The 22,737-nt window shown below is 36.2% G+C and overlaps 1 protein-coding gene across 2 annotated transcripts in view; it reads right to left on the reverse strand.

Annotated features, from left to right (window-relative positions):
- The window catches only part of kaznb (kazrin, periplakin interacting protein b), a 153,464-nt gene that overhangs the window by 98,460 nt on the left and 32,267 nt on the right, over positions 1–22,737 (reverse strand). For both annotated transcript variants that reach the window (XM_089125035.1, XM_039674229.2), the window contains one exon: positions 19,799–19,956. In XM_089125035.1, coding sequence (XP_088981161.1) covers positions 19,799–19,956 — 158 coding nt within the window. The remainder of the gene's footprint in view (positions 1–19,798; positions 19,957–22,737) is intronic.

Below are 22,737 nucleotides of genomic sequence, written 5' to 3' on the forward strand. Positions count from 1 at the left end.
TTATGGTACCAATATGCACCCTGTAGGTACAAAAGTGTACCTTTTTGAAAAGGTAGCGCCCCAGTGACAGCTTTCGTACCTTTTTTTGTGACAGTGAATAGCAATTTCCATGTTGACGTATACAGTACTGTGCGTATACTGTAAGTCTAGTATTTTCGCCCAAAAGAAATGGTTTTAAACTTTTAAGTCAGCTATTCATATCTTTTGCTGTAGTGTTTCAGTAGGAAATATCAGTTTACAAAAAAGAATTTTGCCATTAATTGTAATAATCCAGTGTAATGTCTGACAACAGCCGATATGCTCCACACGGAGATCTGATCTCACCATCAACGAGTCCATCTGGGATCTATTCTGGACGGTGAGATCTCTGATTCTATGTACATACAAGAAAAAAAAAATCACTCCATTAACAGTAAAATTAATATTTGGAAATGTAAACTGATATTTCCTACTGAAACACTACAGCAAAAGATATGAATAACTGGCTTAAAACCATTTCTTTGGGGCGAAAATACTAGGGTGCCTAAGACTTTTGCACAGTACTATATATGTCAACATGGAAATTGCAATTCATTCAACATTGATAATAATACAAAATGTTTTGACCGTGTGTATGTGTGTGTGAGCGTCCCTACACACACCCTACAGGAATAGATACAAAGAACTAGCTTAAATCTATTTTTTGTTTTTAAAATACTAATGTTCCATAAGACTACACAGAACTGTGTGTATATACTGTATATGTCAACATGGAAATACCATCTTTAAAAAACTCAAATAAAACTATACAAAGCAAAAGAAAACATTTCATACAACCAAGACTACATTAAATACAGGTTCACTTGCAACGAAGACAAAAAGTTTGTGCCGGTCAGAAAAGGCAAAAGAAAAAATAAAATAGACCTGAAAAAAAGTTTGAGACCCAAACAGTTGCAGCCATTAGATTCGATAATGTTTGTTGTCGTGGTTTTGGAGAAAGGGCCTGTGGTTGTGAGGATAGGGGTGGTCTAAATTAGGCAGGAGTTAGCCAAACGACCAAAATCGCTTTAAAACTTTTAACACCTTCAAAACCCTTCCTATTTCCTCTAGAAACATTGGGAATGTGAGAAGTGACACTGCCAACGGTCTAAGTCACCTTGCCCAGCTCTGTCTGAAGACTTTGTATGGCTCAGCAGTCTAATAAGACCCTGAGGGCAAAAAAAAAAAATGCTGAGCAGCTCTGCAGGTCTAAGACTTGTTTTCCTCACCCTAACTCAGAAATTGGCCAACTCTGTACTTCTGCTAACCTGGACGTAAATGAGAACATAAGCTTAAAAAATATAGCCATCACTCCGTTTAAAAATTCACCAAGAAAATACACAAACACCTTAGACCATATTTTTTGTCCCATACTGTCTCATTTGTCAAAATCAGTCTATGTGGAATATATTAGCGTGCAGACCATTTATTGCTCTTGTCAGGGCTGGACGCTAATGATAAATGTCAATTGCTTTGTGTGTGTCTCACAGGATATTTGCGATGATCACCCTCCCTTCAGTTCTGTTTCATGTAAGACTGATTCAGTGCAGCCTTCCCATTCCCAAAAGTGATCAATCTTGGGGCCGCCAAAAAATGTTAGCGTGTAACATGATTTATAACATTTTAAGCCTTATTTATTGCATGATCAACCCAAATTCCAGAGAGCAGTGGGAAGTAAAAAAAATGACTGATGTGTCATTTGTGACAGAAATATTCCCATAACATTTCATATCTCAGTATTAAGAACATGTCACTCAGCCCCAGATGATTATGGGCTCTAATTCACAGAGGCAGCAAGAACCAATATGAGATTAAATGCCAACATTATGGAGCACAGCGATCCTATAACTTAAAGCAAATTGATCACCCGACAAGACAAATGCACAGGATGTTCTATTCATGAAACCACTCAAATGTTGCCCTATAGATTAAAGGTTTCATTTGCAATGCTCAAGATTGGCCTTTCTTTAAAAGGCAAGAACACCAAAAGGTAACTAGTCTTCCTGAAAATGTCATGGACTCTGAGGAACCGTCAAGAAATTTCCAGATTGGGGTGTCATGCCGGTCACGGCGATAATGCAAATATCAAAACGTCTGATATACATACCAGACTGATTCTTGCATATCCAAGCAAGTTTTGTAGATTTGAATTCTGGTGGAATGAAATTCTCCAAACAAAGCAGCCTGGATGCTTTCCACATTTACATTCATGGTGAGAATCAGCCATAGGCTTCAATTAAAATAGGCCATTAAACACATTCCACCGCTTTCACCTGCACCAACACATCCTCAGTCTTTGGGAACCGTTCAATGATTTCCCTCTCAGTTTGACAGCTGACAGACTCTGTGCAGAATGGAGAGGTGGAAAGTGAGGGCTGATCAGTTGAATCAATAGGAGAACCTGTGTGTGAATTACAGTATCAAGCTTGTTGCTGTCAGTCCAATATAATGACAGAGCGGTCAGAGCAGCACACCTGTGTGGGTGGAGGTTGAGCTGACACTGATCTCATTACGTTATCGTTCTAGTAAAGAAATCAACTGGAGGCTGTACATGTAGGTCTGATTTACAATCTGATGTTGTGCCAAAAATCTTACTTTTCTATTTCTAGTTTGTCAAAGCATATGTTCTAATTCTTGATTTAAATTGAGTGCAAATGTATCTTTTGCTCCACTTGTTGTCATTGTCAATTCCTCCTGCTCAACTCAGGAGTTAATAAAAGAAAAAAAGGAGTAAAGGAAATAAATCTGCTCTGAATGCAAAATCTTTATAATAATTTAACAGCAATGAGTGAAAATTATGAAAATTCGTTACTGAAATCATGAACCTAAAAAAAATTTAAATCTACATATAAATAAAAAAATATGTCAGAGAAATTATATAACTATGCCTTATTATTTTGTAAATTGTTCATAAAATGGTGTACACATACAATTATTTTCTACAATTGGTTAATTTAGTTCTAAACTGATTTTTTTTAATATAATCACTGATATAAAAATTAAACGTATATTTAAATAAAATGTATACACATTATCACTATACGTGTGTGTGTGTATAATATGTGTATATAATTTTATGAATAAAGTTTAAAAAAAATGAGATTAATATGGAAAATGCTCTCACATCAATTAAATGGCAGGCTGAGGCTGCGTCTTTGGGCCCTTGTGTTTTATTCCTGGTGCTTTAATGTTTATCTTCAGACAGCATCAAGGTAAGCCTGGAATTGATTTCATTTCCTCTGAGACATTAGATTATTGGACAAAAGGTCAAGTGCAGTGGGATTACATAACCTAGTTGGAAATTCAATAGGTTCAGAAACATTTAAAAATTAATTCGTTTAAAGCAGTATCATGCTTGTATAATCGGTGACCTTGGCATTTTACTTCCCCCCCTATTAATTATGCCCAGACCCAGTGAGGTTAATTGACTTTGGGGTAACATGACTATTATAATGTTTTCATTTAATAAGATGCTATCTGGAAACAAGTCTCTGGCAGATATTAGCTTCATATAATGTGTTATATAGTTAAAGGAACCTTGTTAAGCTTTGTTGTGACTAGATAACACAGGCCACATTGCACAATACAGCATGGGCGGTGAGCTGATGCCATCTTTCATATCAACAATCACATGCTCTACACAGAAAATTTTTTCAGTCTTATTTTAACTCCAGTGCAATTTGAAACTCTACATCTCCCTTGCAGCATCGCATCTGCAATTGCAACTCAATTTATTTGACCAAATGTGACCATAGAATATAGGGAAAGTCTAATTTAATAACACTAAGGTGAAAAGATATTGGACACAATGGGTATTTTGGCAAATTTTGATTTCTTCTGCTAAATGATTTTAAGAGGTCCCAAAAAAACAGTGTAATTACTTGGAGAGTGGAACAACTGCTGTATTTAAAAGGTGTGGGCCTGTCACTGGACCAACTAAAACCAAAAAAACCTGTCACTACAACTAAAACCAAAAAAATCAAATGCCAAACAATAAAATATTCAAGCAAAGGATAACATTTCATTTGAGGTGTTGAACTAAAATCTCCATATGGTGCGGTGGATGCTAACATGCATCAGCATAATAATATTAAATCATTTATATATTCATTTACATTCCTTGTCCTTTAATATTCCATTTAATATTGTGTTTTTGTTTGTTTTGTGTAGCTTCTCTGCATAGAAGTTTCTTAAGCACTACTTTCCACAGATGGGTCCTCCTGGACAAATGTCACAGTGCCTGAAATGTGTGGCTGAAAGAGAAATTGTGTGCGAGACATTCGGTACCCCACGGGCTGAAAGAATAACAGTGAGGCTAACCGAAACAGTCATAACACATCCTGAAGTATGCAGCGGCTGAACATAAAATTACCAAAGCATGCAAGCATGCACATCCTGCTCATCCTATCAGCTCTAAAAACGCTTTCCAGAGAATCAAGCCTGAAGGGATTTCATACCTGCTGCGATTGCCCATTACATTCCACCCAGCTCCCCCCTTCCACCCACCGTCATAGCAGGTGCAGGATTCTCCACTTTATGGAAACCAATGAGGGACTGTGGTTCAGGGTACAGGTTTTATTTTAAACTCTCACAATGGATTTGCCCACAAGCAACACGAAGGTTAAAATGCCCCCTAACAAGACTGAAGATGTGATATCACTTATGAAATATTAATGAAATAGTCTTGATTATATGCATTAACAGGATAAGCTGACTGCCGACCTCTTTTTAATGAGCTAGGAGTGATGAGACAATTAAAAGTTTTGGGTATTTTACTATATAATTATGAGAGGCATAGCCATTGTGATTTGCACCAATTAAATCATATGCTCTGGCTGTTTTCTGTGCATAACTGCGTTTTTGTTTACTGAATGTAATGGATGATGCTCTGTTAGTTCTTTAATACCAAAAGGTACCTGAGAAGTGTGATTACATGGAAATTGTGATTAATCATGCAGCCCTGTTTTCACAAAAATAGTAAGGAGCAGAATTGTTTTCAACATTTATGGTAATACTCAGCACCAAATCAACATATCAGAATGATTTCTAAAAGGATCATGTGACACTGAAGAGTGGCTTTTTCAGACGGCTTCTGAAAAATCAGTTATGCCTTCACAATAATAATTAAATTTTTAATTACAGAATAGTGAAATAGAAAGCTTATTTTAGTCAATCACTTTTTTTAAATAAATACAATGTACTCGTTCCGTGGCGCAATCATTTGTCATGATGCAATGAAACATACCGAATCATAATTTTTAGCCAGCACCGGCTTTGGAATGAACGATGTCCACAGACAAGGTAGAGTATGTTGCATGATTTCATGAAAGTATGATGTATTGCGACATCAGAAACAAAGAAAAACAAAAGAATGACTATTATAACGCTTGACGTGAAGCAAGTCAAATTTGTAGTTTTCTTATGTCTCATTAGAACTACAAAAACTCAATCCGATCTGGCAATCTTACATAGCGTGGCTACAGCAGATATAGGACGGCAAAGCAGAGGGATAATTGGCGACTTGATGAACGACTACGACTTATTATGGCTATTACGACTTTGAAACGATTTTGGAAACATTATTTTAAGGTAAAAAATCGTACTTAGTGTTGCTTTAACAACAAATGCATGCATGGCGCCATTAAGCACAGCAGAGGAAACATTATGGTATTGGGGAAGCATGTCTGCAACAGGTGTTGGGAGGACAAAGTTGCTAGCACTTGTAGCCATCTTGTTTGAAATCAAATGTGTATTAAATGTGTATTATATGCATATATGAAGAGTTCAGATGCAAAAGCCTCTAAATGCCATTTGAAATTTTCTTCTTTAATGATGATTTTTATCAAACTTGTATATTTAAGTTCAGTAATTTCACTTAAACATTTAAGTGAAATTACTGAACTTAAATATACACGTTTGATAAAAATCATCATTAAAGAAGAAAATTTCAAATGGCATTTAGAGCCTTTTGCATCTGAACTCTTCATATGTACACACACACATACAAACACTTTGTAAGAGAGGGGTTAAATGGCCTATCTTGCAGCTAAAAGTCAATAGTCATCTAGTTGAGATTGTCAACATCATGTTAATGCTGACCTTCACAGCTAGTGGCTTAGCTAAATCAGATAAAAACAAGACATCCGTTTCTCCTAGATGTTGGCATATTGTGCACATTTAGCAGCAGGGTTAGAGCTCTGATATTTTCACAGAATCAACACTCAACTAATCTTAACTGATAAATTGGCTGCAACAAATTCTGTCAACTGCCAAAATAAGCGTAAAGGCCCTTGCACACTGCGTCTGAAATTTTCGCACATTAAAAAAATAAATATGACCCCATGTTATGTCAATCACGCTTGCAGAGTACCTCCGAAACCTTCGTCCATCAAAAAAAAATAAAATCTAATGGGGTTCGATTTTCTGCGTTTTTCACATCCCTAACAAGCAGTTGGAGTGGAGCCATTCACCATTCAAACTTGGAATGGAGTTTGAATGGTGTTTTGACAATTCAGAGCCACCGAATCACGAATATGAAAAAACGCATACGAAAATTACGGACTCAGTATGCAAGGGCCTTAATTTTAATATGTATAAAAAATACTTTCATCCCTCAAAGTCAGAATATAAAATGAAGTCTACAAACTTCTGGACCTGATGGAATTATAATAGTTAACGGAGCCAAGGTTTTCTCAGACGACACACTCTCATATATAAAAAATATTCAGTGCAATCAGACAAAGCGCCAAGTGCCGTTTGACAAACTCAGCAAGCGACTGATAGCTATTGAGGAAGCAGTTTTCACAAGAAAGTTTTATCAATGTGAAGTCCTCCATGGAATCGCTCTGCCACCTAAATGGGCGCCTTGAACAGATTGTGACTGGTAGAAATCAGTCAGCAGGGATGTAATTCCAGCAGAGCTTCTCCTTAGGCACAAAAAAAAGAGAGACAACATGCCGATTTTGAATTCCACAGAGGTTCACGGAAGAAAACAGTTGCTTTGGCGAGGGATTTAAATTCAGATGTAGTCCTTCTTGCCACCACTCTGAATTTAAAACACAGCTGGTGGAGAAATTCAGGACGAGGAGCATAGGAAAGGCATGTGAAAAAAAGAAGAGGGAAGGATCCGACAGAACATAACAAGAGCCAGAACGAATAAACAAAAGACTTGTATTGTTTGCTACCATTTCTGGGTTGAGATCACCAGCTGAGTGAAGATGCCTCTCATAAATTATTTACAGTTCAAAATTCTCATGGATGCCATACCACAGGACCAAACAGATAAAAATCATTTGTTAAATGGCTGGAAATTGCTGAAGCCCGTTATCTACATCACACTAAAAGCAATTATAACAGAGAGACACTCGCTTTTAAATACAAAGTAGCACCGAACTTAATAAGTCCATTCAATGCAACACATACAATACGCATGTTTCTTAATATACAGTGTATGGAAAGGATATCAGGTTGTTCTTGGGTTAACACAGAAGTAATGTAAAAAGCATTAGATGGAAATAATGGTTCTGATCTCAAATGTTCTTTAGCATTTCCAGCTCAGTAGGCATGGTTAAAGCATACTAATAAAATAGTGCCATTTTTGCAAGTCAACTCAATGGAAATAACTATTTAACTGATGAAGCTGTCACAACTGCCACATGAGGTGTATCAAAATGTCACAAATTCTACAGCACATACTTAATTATAGGGTGCCCAAGCTTCACTGCATTCAATCTGATATAAGTGTTCAACATATTAATTGTTTCGTAGTGAAAAAAAGGAATTGTTTGCAAAATGTAGATAAGCCAAACAAAAAGCAAAAACATTAACTGATAAGCAATGCTCACTTAATAACAGAAAGAATAATAGGAAATTGTTCCTATACTATAACAATGTGGAAAAATAACAGAAAGAATAACAGGAACTTGTTAACAATGTGGAAACAATGTATGGATTTTCTCAAAACTGCAGTGAAAAAAAGTCTCAAAAATACTTGCGCGGTTTTAAATACTCATTCATTTTAATTTCAAATACTATTTAGGACAGATAGTATGTGAATTGAGACGCAACAAAGATGATTGACAGGGCCATTGTGACAGGATTTTCGTAACTAAGCGAAAGAACCTGCATCCAAAATCGCATACTTCCTTTCTATGTAGTAGGTGAAAAACAGAACGTGACAAAAGTAGTATGTCCGAATTCACAGTACTCATAAAAGAGTATAGGCAAAAAGTACCCAGACGACCTACTAACTACTTCCAGTAAGATTCTTAAGTGTGCTTATTATGGACACTTTACTATCCCAAGAGGATTTGTGAATGGCAGTGAAGCGACTCAACTGATGCCGGTATGTCACATATTTTAGCGGTCGTGGAGTAATTACTTCTAAGTACTTACTCAAGAGTATGCGATTTTGGACAATTATGACGTAGTAGTATGTCCGAAAGCTTGCCTACTCTTTTGCTACAAACTCAAAAGGATATACTTTTTCTTCAAAAAAAAAAAGCACATACCTTTAAGGCATTGTATAAGTAGGCGAATTGGGACACAGCGTGTTACATTCCTTAATCTATCTGAGTTTTTAAACAAATCAGTAAAGTGAAAGATTTAAAGACTCGTTCATTTGTTTTATTCATGAATGAATTCAGCTGTTGTCAAATAATCGGTTAAAGGGATACTCCACTTTTTTTGGAAATAGGCTCAATTTACAACTTCCCCAGGGTTAAACAGTTGGGTTTTACCGTTTTCGAAGACATCCAGCCGATTTTCTGATATTTAAATATACTAAGGAAAAAAATATACTATGGAAGTCAATGAGACCAGAAACTGTCTGGTTGATTCTTCTAAATATCAGAAAATCGGCTGAATGGATTCGAAAACGGTAAAACCCATCTGTTTACCTCTGGGGGAGTTGTAAAATGAGCCTATTTCCAAAAAAAAGTGGAGTATCCCTTTAATGACAATTGCCGCCGTCTACTTGTGAAAATAATCAACACAAAAGGAGGATACTTTGAAAAACTAAAATATAAAATAGTAATATAATATAAAATAATTTGTTTAACATTTCCGGTCTAATCCCCAAACTTTTATTTGTGTTATCTAACTGTTTGATAACATTATTATTATTAGGCCCATAAAATGTGAAATATGTCTATATTTGCTTAACTTACTATCAAAATTACAAAATGTAACAAATTTCATATACTGTAGTCTCTGAAACTTTGAGAATGGTAAAAAAATCTGTAGAAAGGTATTCTGACTCCCTGAAAATCAGTTTGTGATAGCCTCAGCTCTCTGTAGAGTACCACAACTGTCAGAATTAGCAATAAAGGCAAGTTAGTCTATTTCTGGATCAGATAGACATTGGATGAAAGCCTTCCAATCATTTCTGTATAAGGGCTGATCTCCAGATATCTGGTCTATTCCCACATCACGATGTAATTTGCTTTTTTACACTTCAAACAACGGTAGAATCCATACAGGCATCTGGCAGCCCGTCTGTTTCACAGTAATGGCTGTGAACACCTGACATTTAATAAGTTGAAATCTGACCGCAAACACAGGTCTGCTGAATATCAAAGCACAGAGATGATTTCAACTACCTTATTTCTTATTTGGAAATATGCCTCCAAAAGATTTCACACTTTTGTTATTTGTCTTTGTTTTAATTGACACGTCATTGGACTTAAAATAACATTTATCTTTTGTAATAATAGTGATTAAAACACTTTTTTTTACTAAGAAGTACTTGGCTTATTGGCCATTGTCTATTGTTAATTGTTAAAGTTTGTTTCAGAATAAACATGGTCTATAATTCACCGATTGAGGCATTATATTTCATGACTTAATGTATTATATTTATATTATCTTTTGCAGCTGGGTCCACATGGCTCAATAGGTTTGTTGTTGTCGTCTCATTTCTTAGCTCCCCTGCTGCCTTAAATAAATCTCAAACGCATTCATTAAAATGAAATACAATCAGTCTAAATTGTTTTCCCCTTCCAAACACCCTCAACAAGCAATTGTTTTTATCTATGATTCTCTGTTTCAATCTATTTGTTGTCCTACTGAACCTTTTATTCAGAAAATTCTTGGGAATTCGCATAAGAGCTCTCGAAATATATTGAGGTCTAGAGGAGTTAACATGCAAAGAAAGCTTGAGAGAGGGTTTATCTCACTCTTTCACGCCAGTGCTGTGCTTGAATGTTGAGTCATTTTCAGATTCAATGTATACAGGGTGAATTCAGGTAATCTCAATGGCATAAAGTGTCCCAATCAACCTGAATTCTCTGACTGATTATAGCGTATTAAAATGCATCACGGTTTCCACAAAAAATCAAGCAGCACAACTGCTTTCAACATTGATAATAAGAAATAAGATCAGCATCAGCATATTAGAATGATTTCTGAAGACACTGAAAAAAACTGAAGTAATAATGCTGAAAATTCAACTTTTCCTTCACAGGAATAAATAACAAAATTAAATATATTAAATAGTAAGTTATTTTAAATTGTAATAATATTTTACTATAAGTGTATCGTATTTATATTTAAAATAAAAAATAAATATAAATGCAGTCTGAGCATAAGAGACTTCTGTCAAAAACATTTAAAAATAATTCTAACTTAACTTTTAAAGTGTAGTGTTAGTGTATGCGTTTTAAAATGTAATACTTGTGTATTATGTCTGGTAATTCTTGTCCGAGTCAATTTCTCACTTCTCACAAGGGTTTTCATCAATGATTCTATTAAACAGTAAAGAGTACTGTATATATTACATGCTGAAGCCAAGAAACAGTCCAGCGGGTGCAACTCAAACCACACTGATCAATACCACAGCATTTGAAAACATCTAATCGTGACACCACAGCATGCATTCATCAATCATCAATCAACTTTGATTGGTCAATAAGTAATTAAAGATGCGATTTTGCCTAAAGTCTGTACTATAATAGAATAAATTAGCTGCTTCGTAAATAACAGCATATGGAATCACATTACCAGGCAGTTAAAATCATCAAGCACCAAACTCATAATTTCTTATTTTGTGCAACACAAAAGTGAGATCATGCCTTTCATCATGTTATCAGATTGGTTTTTCTATGCTGTTTACATCCAGAGGGATTCTGCTGGTCGGGATCAATTTAGATATCCAGCTCCTCTGTCTTTCCCCTCAATCTTGATTGTTATACCACTCCCACCCCATTCAGACCCCTGACCTAGACGAAACTTGTCTGCAGATGAAGTTTAACAGTGTATGGGGGATGATAAAAATGACATTATAATGAGTCCTCAGTTCCAATCAGGAAACATCATTGACTGTAAAAGAGTTGGACAGTATGTGCTGTCATAGCCAATCAACACTTCTGCATGCAAACAGGCCACGTTCTGTCGCATCACACACACACACACACACACACACACACACTTTCACAACCTATCAAAATGCATTTGATTAATCCCTCCCCTCCAGCAAGCAACACATACATAATTCATCTGTGCAAATGACAAATGAAGCAATCAATTCCTGGAGCACGTTCAAAGAGAAACATTGGAAATTCTATCCAAATTAATTTACAACCTATCACAATCTGCCCGATGATATTCCATATGCGAAAACTTCCTCTAGATTATCCTTCACAATGGAACAGAGGCCTCAACAGCATGTTACAAATAAAGACAATGAGATGAAAAATTAGAGAAAAGTGGGAACTGGATTACTCACACATCTGATTAAAATATAGTTCACAGATAATCAAGCCATTCTACACAGAGGTTTCGTGTAAAACAAAACTGTAAAATGAAAAATCGCTTAATCATAATGAAGTTGTTAACCATGTAAAGTCCATCATTTGAAATTATACATTAAAAATTAAAAAAAAAGTGTGCAAAAGTTTTTATTCAGTATGATATAAGAGAATATGGAGCTCATACTCAAGGAAGGACAGAGAAAAATCTTTAAACTGAGAAGATATGTAAATTGGTACGGTTACTGATATTTATATGGACAAAAAATAAGATGAAAATCTGATGAGATAAATTAGTGAGAATTTAATACTACAGCAGACTACTTTCATAAAATGCATATAAATATCAGTTGTCACTCTATATCTAACATGTCTTAGTGAGATGATATTTAAGTAGTTGTATGATCAAAAACTGTAGTTTTAATTGTAGGGGGCAAAACATATAATCCAATGATGTATTGAGATGTACAAATAAAAGCTCCTCAAAAACCTGATGTGATAATCACGTAATTCTAAGTTCTTCAATCCTGAAATATTACTAATAACATAAAATGTACATTTACATAAACTATAAATCAGATGACAGAAGTCATGCAATAGATTGTGTACAACAGGTTTTTAAGTAAGTTTTGATCAAGTTGATTATTTAGAGGCCTTTTAGGCATTATATGGTTGATTTTTAGTGCGTACAAATGGCTCTAATTGTTTTGTGCACAGGTGGAGGGAAGTGTCAAAAATCCGGTGTAATGTAATTGCAAGTGTTTGTGTAAAAAAACAACACTCCTCATTTCCTAAGAGGCTGTCGACATTGTTGAGAAGTGCAATAAATGATGAAGAACAAGGCACACAAAGCACTTCACCTGCACTGTGCCCTAATTTACTGAAACATTTCCAGAGGCAAAAGGTTCTAGAGTGGATCCTGACAGTCATTTTTGGGGTCAAATCACAGCACGACATTCAAGAGAACAATTAGGATTAAAGTGGTAGTTCACCCAAAAATGTCAGTTCTGTCATTAACTACTCAACCTTATGTCGTTTCAAACCCGTAAGACTTCATTGTTCATTGACAGCTTCAAAAAGTTAATAAATAGATTGCATAAAAACAAATCCATATGAATTGAGCGGTTTCGTCCAAATTTTATGAAGAGATAAATTTGTTTTAAATGATAAACAGATAGAATTTATAGTCTTTTATTCACATACAAACATTCATCAACTCACATCAGTTGTGGTAAAGGGAAACTTAATCATGTTTGCTTGACATGTGAGAACCAATGAGGTCCATTCTCATGTTACGCAGCACGTTTTGGAACAAAATAAGGGTGAGTAAATTACAGAAGTAACATTTTTTGGGTGAACTAATGCTTTAACGTGCACTACTGTATATAAATTTGAAATGAGCTTGAACAGGAAGCTCAGGGACCATGATGCCCAAATTACCTGACAGTGGAGAAAGTGGTCGGACAATTTATTTTGGATGCAACTTGAGCGTTGTGCTGATGTTGACTTAAGACCTTGGAACATTTTCCATCACACGTCTCCTCCAGGTATACTGGAAATGTGCCTGACTTCCAGCCACGATTATGAGCCTATCAATATAGTCTTGCACAGGAGTGCTTGTCCATTATCGCCATGAATTGGACTGTAATGTTGTTCAAGGGCAGCCCTGGCAGTTAATGCTCTCTAGGCTCTGCAAAATGTGTGGAGAGCTTCCCAGCCTACTCATAAGAAGAAAAAACTCTCAGTCAGGACTCATGATGTCACTGTTTTAGACTCGTGTGTGTGTGTGTTAATGTAGCCAGCGAATCCCCTCAGGAATTTGGCTGGCACTGCTCGTGTAGTAAAAACAGCCAGATGGAAGTTTCTGTGACACATTATTCATCTGGGGTTCCTCTTTAGCCCCAGACTCATGAAGGAACAACATTTGCAACCTCAAGCTTCTAAACTCATGTTGTCAGAGCAATGCAATTATCTAAATACTATAGTGCATTACACAAATAAAACCAGGGAACTGGTGCTTTGATTGCCTTGAGTGATTTTTATCCTCTCAATAATCTCTGAAATTGCAGTTTCATTTCCCTGTTTGATAGTGAAGGATTAAAGATGTACAGATAATAATATTGTTTGTCTATAATGCAAATTTCTTCCACAAAATATTAAATCACATTCAACTCGGCACAAAAATCCTCAACTCTCTTGTCTTTATTGGAGTGTGTTAATGCATGGCAGCTAAATAAACTTACATTTTCAGTTTTATTTTCACATTCTATATACTGTAGTTTCCAACTCTACTAGTAAAAGATTGTGTATATTGCATAGTTGTGCTTGGAGTCCATTGTTTTATTTGTGATAACGCAATGAAACATGCTAAAGGGTGCAGACATAAATGTTGGCCAGGCTGTCAAACAAAGAAATTGTGAACACATGCAAAAACAAGAGAGAACCAACAAATTATTAATAATCGAATATGATGTAGTCATTGTTATTTCCTGTGAGCTTTTTGTTTTTTCTATGCATTTTATAGCTTTTATAGTTTATAGCTTTTTTGCCAAATAATTTTGATAGATAAATACCTTAACCAAGTTTAGTGTTTTGTTCTTTCCTCCTATTTGTGATCCAGGACCACAAAACCTGTCACATGGGTCATTTTTTTTTTTTAAATGGAGATTTATACATTACCTGAGAGCTGAATAAATAAGCTTTCCATTGATGCATGGTCAGTTAGTACAGGACCTTTAAAGTTGCCTTTAAACTTTAAAATCGCCTCTAAAGTTGTCCATTTATGTTCACAATTGTGCTGCATTCACTCTCTAAAATAAATGTTGCATTTATTTATAAAGTAGGAAAGTAGGAAATTTCAAAAATATCTTCATGGAACGTGATCTTTACTTAATATCCTAATGATTTTTGGCATGAAAGAAAAATAGATCATTTTGACCCATACAATGTATTGTTGGCTATTGTCACAAATATACCTGTGCTACTTGTGACTGGTTTTGTGATCCAGGGTCATATTTAAAATATTTAGAAATATAAAATACATTCCTCATATTTTGGCGGATTAAAGGGTAATTCCACCGGTGGATACATGAGTATGTATTGAAAGAGGGTCATATGTGTAGTAGAATAGTATCATAAATTTCTAATTTGGGTCCTTCTTGGCCAATAAAAGGCAGAAAATTACTTTTTAGTGCTTGTGAATTGTAGACAACAACCCCCAGAGTGCATTGCAATGCTCAGCTCCGCAGGCCACTCCCACTACTTCGGCCATCAATGTAAACTAGAGTTGAGCTCCACTCTACGCTACCACCTGGAAATCATTTCGCACAATGAAATCAGATAATGCACGCTAATATAATATGATGACCTAAGAGCATCAAGGCAGCGCCCACGCCATCCGCCAACGGATTGGCGTGATTCTTTTTCGGCTTCAGACAATCGGCACACTCACTCTGACTCAGGCACCGAAATTTTCGTTCTTATTCGGTCTGGTTACCATTTACGTTGGAACTGGTTCCCTATTGGCACCGCGTTTTGGTACCCAACCCTATCCATAATGTATCTGTCTGTGTATTCAGTACCTTCGTCCCCCCAGTATGACTGGATTTCTAACAATGGAAATCTTAATGCAAATGGGTGGAGTGTCCCTTTAATTGACCTTGCTGGCTAATTCAAAGCAAATCCTACTTCCGTACATCACTTTTGGCAAAATTGCGCAGCCCTTCATAAGCACAGAAAACCTGAAGGGTTTTTTTATTTTTATCAGAATAATTATAACTAGATTTTTTTCACCCAAATTGTGCAACCTATTTAACATTTCCAGCACCTGTGCCCCAGTATCTATTCATAAATTCATGCTCATCCATCATAAAGTCTTGGTACTTCAGCTCTGAAAGCAAAAGCGACTTGGGGCTAACAATCTCTCTGCACAGTTGGCACGTAGCCTCCCACAATTGAAGGCGATGGCCTTTCGCTGAATTACTTTGTCTTTAATCAATGACACTGCGAGTAAGAAATATATTCTGAAAAATGAGGATGAGCCGTGTTATCAATCAAACATATCTGCGTTGTGTCTAATTGATTAGCCAAATACATCACTACGTCTTGTCAGCGTGAACATTCATCATTTAACAAGGATGAGCGAGTGTTATGAGAAGATGCACAGGGAAAATCAACTGTAAAATCCACCAATCAAACTCAATGTAGCTGCCTAAACAATCACACAGCAGGTTACTTCTTCAGCACTTAGCAGACTTTGAATGTTTTGGGGGTTTTTTTTACTTTCGCATTCACAGTTTCTAGCCAGAGTGCTGTTTCTATTGTGTATGTAAACAGCTCTGTTAGATGAGAAGGAAAGATTGTGATGTTCAGGAAAAAAAGCTTTAGACAGGCATTGTGATGCGGACAAACATTCCCTTGACATACATCCTGGAGATGGAAGTAGGAAACAATTAAGTGAATCAGCACAGAGAGAGACTAGTTTCCCACAACAACAGTGAAACCGGGTAGTGGATACTTTTTATCCAACATCCTAAGGCATATAAAAATATTTTGTCCCAGACACACAAGCAAATGCTTCCTTTGATAATTCTTTTCACTGTTTTCCAATTCGGAAAGAACGATGCCAATTAAATGCAGTATCTGTTGTCAAAGAAGGATAGAGACCTAATGGTTTTTGAATGTTGCAGAGAAGAGGGGTGCACTAAATTATTTATGCACCTCTTTCAATAAAGTGACATTCAGTTATTCAAATTACGACATTTAAAAATGGTTTGGTCCTTCTCGACATCGACTCTCCTCGACCCTGTATGCATGAACCTCAATGTGACCCCGAAAGCAGAGCCAAAATATCTCCAGCATTAAGCATATGAATACAGATAAGGGAAGCACTTACAGTAAATGACTTCTGGCCAGGTGAAATGTGTGATGTTTGGCGCCCCTAGTGGCACCAAACTAAACTGCAGTCTGTTTGTTACACACATTACTTTTTAACATACTGCATTTTATAGGTGTTCGATTGATAAACACATTGTTAACATTTTAAGGGCGGGGATGGGGGGACTATCCCTGTACTATCTAAATAAATCGTTTTGAAGAAAGAAAGTCTAATGCTCAACAAGGCTGCATTTATTTGATCAAAAATACAGTAAAAACAGTATTATTGTGAATTATTGATACTTGATAATTTAAAGGGTTAGTTCACCCAAAAATGAAAATTAAGTCATTAATTACTCACCCCCATGCTGTACCAACCCCGTAAGACCTTCGTTCATCTTCGGAACACAAATAAAGATATTTTTGATTGAATCTGAGAGCTGTATCACTCTTCCATAGACAGCCTGAGGGACTGCCTCTTGACGGCCCAGAAAGTCATTAAAAGAAAAGGTTTAAATATCCCATGTGCCTACAGTGGCTCAACTATAACTTTATCAAGCGACGAGAATACTTTTTGTGCGAAAAAAAACGTAAATAACGACTTTATTCGACTTTCCATTACTTCCTTATGGGCACATGCGCGAGAACTGAGACGAGACCGTTCTTCTTCGACTACTTTTTGTTACCGGCTGCTCACCGCTTAGGAGTTTTACCGCCCCCTACCGTATAAGATGACGTACTGATATAGCCGGAGGCGCAAAACGTTCTGTTTACAAGCAGTACGTCATCTTATACGGTAGGGGGCGGTAAAACTCCTAAGCGATGAGCAGCCGGTAACAAAAAGTAGTCGAAGAAGAACGGTATTCTCGTCGCTTGATAAAGTTATAGTTGAGCCACTGTAGGCACATGGAATATTTAAACCTTTTCTTTTAATGACTTTCTGGGCCGTCAAGAGGCAGTCCCTCAGGCTGTCTATGGAAGAGTCATCCAGCCCTCAGATTCAATCAAAAATATCTTTATTTGTGTTCCGAAGATGAACGAAGGTCTTACGGGGTTGGTACAGCATGGGGGTGAGTAATTAATGACTTAATTTTCATTTTTGGGTGAACTAACCCTTTAAAATGGCTCTTTTCTACTTTATTCCTGTAAATAAATGGCAAATCTCAATTTTCAGCAGCCATTACTCCTGTCTTATGAGTCACATGATCCGTCAGAAATCATCATAATTATGTTAATTTCTTTTTATTATTAAGGTTGAAAATTGTTGTTCTGCTTAATACTTTTATGAAAAAGAATTCTTTGATGAATAGAAAGTTCAAAAGAACAGACATTTATAATAATTATAAAGATTTCCGTCAAAAAAAAAACTCTTACTGAGCATAAAACAGTAGTGCACAAACATGCTTACATTGAGGACAACACAGTTTGGTTCATAAGCTTCATGCTTTTGTCTAATTTTTGACTCAAATGATGGAGAAAATTCACTAGAAAAACTGCAGTCAAGTCACGTGTTTTCTTCTGTGCATTAACCAGAGGTTTGAGTTGACATCTTTCTATAATTGTAAATGATGTTTTTAGGGTGCCTGTGGACAGTGTCTGTCCAGAGAGAGCCATTTTTGAATCCAGTGGCGTAGATGGTGTTGTTGTCCTTACTTATTAAAGCCTGTGTGACATAGATCCAATCAGGAGTTAAGTGTCAGGCCACAGAGGTCTGCCTAAGGCTAAAGCTCCTTGATTAATGTGTTGAAATTTCTTCATGTTGTTCCCATTGAAAATAATGAGGAATGAGTCATCACAAGCTTCCCTCCGAGTCTCGTCTTCTCATGAATAACAATCATTTTTCAGCTCCTTTAGGAACATGAAATCTGCAGATGCACCAGAAATGTATATAATTAAAAGCTTAGTGTTAATTAATTTACAGATTTTGTTCGAATTTCTGTTGTAAAAATGCTTATTGTGATCCTGTGGTAATATATGTTAATAAATTATTATGAAATGATAGATAAATCTAACATTTAAAGTCTCTGTAAAGTCAAAATTAATATGTGTTCTGAGATACCACCGAAAAATGTGTTATTAGCCACCCAGACATCACGAACAAACGTCAGCGATTGGTTATGGCAGATCCAAAGTGGCTCAGGGCAGATCCCATAGTTTTAAACTTGAACAGAGTACACACCTACAAGGAAGTTAACGCTTGTCAATAGAGCGAGGCCAGACTCTCGAGAGTCTGAGAGTCTGGTGGGACCAGGCTTGCAGAAAATGCCCCTGCACAAATAAGCTAGACCTTTTCTGGCTGTTACAATTAAAGTGAAATGAGAAGTCAATAAAAAGTATTGATTACTGCATTACAAATACAGTAGGATTGCTCATGTTGCATATCATGTTGAGCATATGAATGCAATTTCCAATCAAAGGTATTTAGTACGCATGCTCAATGACTAAATTCAAAATTTGTATTTGCAAATTCTCTCATCATTATAAACAAAGTTCAGAAAAGATGCAAGAGATTTAAAGTTATGCACTTTCGCAAAAACTTATAACCGTTATAATCACAGAAGCAGTCTAGTTGCATTAGACTGAAATCTTGGATCTTGGAGAAGTTCTTTGATTGCTTTCTCTATATAATTTCTTCCTAGTTTGAATAACCATTTTGTTTTTCATGCTACTGAAATTACCAATATGAAACTTTTATTTTATCTGTAAAAAGCAATAAACGGTTAAATGGTTCTCTTCGTTTGTTTTGTGCTTTTTCAATATCAAGAGCAATAAAAAGCAATAATTATTTTTGTCATGATATTGCAGCTTTACCCTCTAATGAGTTCCTGTTTTTTAATTCATAGGCTATTTTACATTATGCATTTTTGTGTAAATACATGTACATAAGCGGCATTAAACAGTCAGATAGCATATCAGATGCAGATTCTGTTCCACCTTGCAGTATAAAGATGACTTTCATTGTAACAGTGTAACTGTGATTAATTGTAACTGGTTAAATTGAAGTATTTGACATAAAAAACAGCAGATACATTTAATAAGGTAATATTTAAAAAAAATGTCCCTACAAAGGTAAAAATGCCCCTGGAAGGCAATTGATCATCCATCAATTCCAGGGGACAAATACTCTCACCCTAACATGGATATAATGAGATGCTTTTTACCTGTGCATCCATGAGCAGGTGTCTCATTAGAGCCATGGATTGGCTCAAAGTATCTCTCTCGGTGGGCAGAAAGGTGTCCTCTTCGTGGCTCATGGCGTTGGGTCTCTTCACCATGAAGTGAGCGATCTGGTCGTTCAGGCTGTTCAGAGATTGCACAGCTGGAGAGAGCAAATGATAGATGGATCAGAATCATTCCTGAGTGCACACACTTGTACCATATCCCCTATATGGGTTTCATATTATATTATGGTCAAGCTTACATTTAACAGCAACAACCGCCCATACATAAAGCACTGTTATAACTTCACTGATGGAATAATTGCCTTGTCATTTATATCAGATAACATGAGGCCATGAGACTCTCTGAGATGTTATTGCTTTTCTTAAATTGCTCTGGGCAAAAAGAACATAAAAATAAGCCAGCATTGGCACTCAAGCGTCAACCATTGCAATCAAAAGCCGTTTTCACACGTGTGTAGGGCTTTCAGTGTTTCTGCAACTCTTACAGAAAAACACACTGAGCATTTACCCAGTAATAGCCAAACATTGTAAAGTAACTGTCATTGTGTCTCATTAAGAATGCTTGCCATGATATATATATATATTCATGGTTTCCACAAAAAAAAAAAAAAAAAAAATCAACATTTGAAAAAAAAAAATATATATATGAAATATTTCTTGAGCACCAAATCAACATATTAGTAGTGATGGCAATTTCAAAACACTGCATCATGAAGCTTCAAAGCCTTTATGAATCAATGATTCGGAGCATGTATCGAACTGCCAGATTTAGCTGCGCCATTCATTAGACAAACAAAACAAACCCTAACAATTGATAAAATAACATGTTTACACACCACAATCTTATTAGATGATTAAATAATTGCATTTGAAAGATTTTACTTTCAGTAAAAAAAAATGCAATAGATTTTAAAAGGCGTTTTGACCCGGGTTTTTGTTGCATTTACACTGTTCTGACCACTAGGGCTCACCGTAGAGACGGGTGTCACATTGTTTCGAAGCCTCGCACAATATGGCACATTTGATTTAACGGTTTCAGTGTTTCACGAAGCCTCGATATCACTACATATAATTAAAATGATTTCTGAAGAATCATGCGACACTGAAGACTGTGGTGATGGTTGGATAGTTTTTAAATTTTAGAAACATTTCACAATATTACTTTTTTATTGTTTTTACTGTAGGCCTATTTTAGATCAAATAAATGCAGCTTTGGTCAGCACGAGTAACTTCTATCAAAAAGATAAATAATCTTACTAACCCTAAAACTTTGAATGGTAATTTATATACAAGCCAATATAAATGGTAATTAATCTACAAAGAACATAACCCAAAAAGTTATAAACTGCTTAAATCCAGATTCAGTCAGATTATGTCTGGCTTTCCCTTTCTTTCAATGGTCCACTTCAGACATTCTACTAACTATAATAAAGGTGATGATACACGGGGCAACTTTTAGAGCAATATTGCTGGGCAATTGTTGCTTGGGCACTTTCCCTTTGAAAATGGACAACAAATTTCCAATGTCAAGACCAAAGTGATCTGTCTGTTTTGTCATTGAGAACTCAGCTATCATCATTGCAGCGTGTCTAGTCTATAATACCACTTGATGGCCAAGCACACACACAGCTGATGCGAATTCTCCGCCCCCACGTCAATATCAGGACCTCGTCAGTATTTCTTTCACCCTTTCATTGATGGAGAGTGCTACATTGTGTGAGAGATTATTAGCTCCAAGTGAGAATGTTAGTGTGAAATTGAACAGTATCTATATGCCAATGTTGTTTTCAATAAAAAACATTTGCACAAAGCAAACCGATCCACTTTTCCATGTTGATAAGAGCATTAAAATGAGAAAAAAAAAATAATGGGACAAAAGAAAAATCAAGAGACATTTAGAATAGATAAAAATGTTTGAGTTAACTGACATTAATGCGATTAATCACGATTCTGTCACAGTCCTCCGTCTGCACCAGTCTGTCTTCGTCATCTGCACTACACTTCCCAGGATCCTCTTGTCTCCACTCCTGAACTCACTCCCTCATCAGCCACCTGTTCCTCGTCTTATTCATCAGTTTCACCTGTCTTCACATCGTTATGTTTGATTCCTGTCTGTATTTAGTTCCATCTCATTCAGTCTGTCTTGGTTGGTCGATGTTGATTGTTACTCGGTGTTATCCTGTCTTCCTGCCTGTAATTTTGAATTAAATAAGTATCTTCGTGTGAATTCGGACTCCTCCTGTTCCTTCTGCCTGCACTCCTGCACCACCCCGTGACAGATTCAATATTTTAATTTCACTTGACAGCACTAAAAAGTTTATATAATAAAGGAACATTTTGGTAAATACATTTATAGTGTTTACAGTTAATGTTTTTTTTTGCTTTTGATTCACTTTGACATGAATTTGACCTGTATGAAAAAAAAAAACTTTTTACCATGTTGCAATTCCAATATTTCATCACAGTGAATAACCTGGGTTTGCCATCATTGGCAAAGCAGTGCCCATGTGCATGACCTCAGCTGGTATGTGTTTGGATTGCAACCCTTCAGATGATTCGGCTCATTGGCATGCCGTCTGCCTTTCTCTAATCCTTCTCCCATGGGATCGGCTGCTCCCCGTGCAAGCTTCCATTTACCATTAATCCCTCTCACTTAGCGAAGGCTGCCAGAATTATTGTAAGTCCATTACCACTGTAGAAATCTCACATCCATGCCCATTTTAATGCATTTATTCATAGTTCCCGGCAATCACGCCTGACCCTTGTTTTCCTCTATCAATCAGAGCATCAGCGTATCCAACAAATTACTTGAGGCACAGCAGAATTCTTCCACAAAACATCACATGGAAGAGTATCCAGTATGGCATTGACCTCAGCTGGTCAGGAAGCTAATGCTGACACATACAGCATGCAATTAG

The sequence above is a fragment of the Pimephales promelas genome, chromosome 21 (assembly GCF_988280905.1).
Source record: "Pimephales promelas chromosome 21, fPimPro1.hap1.1, whole genome shotgun sequence".
Lineage (NCBI taxonomy): Eukaryota > Metazoa > Chordata > Actinopteri > Cypriniformes > Leuciscidae > Pimephales > Pimephales promelas.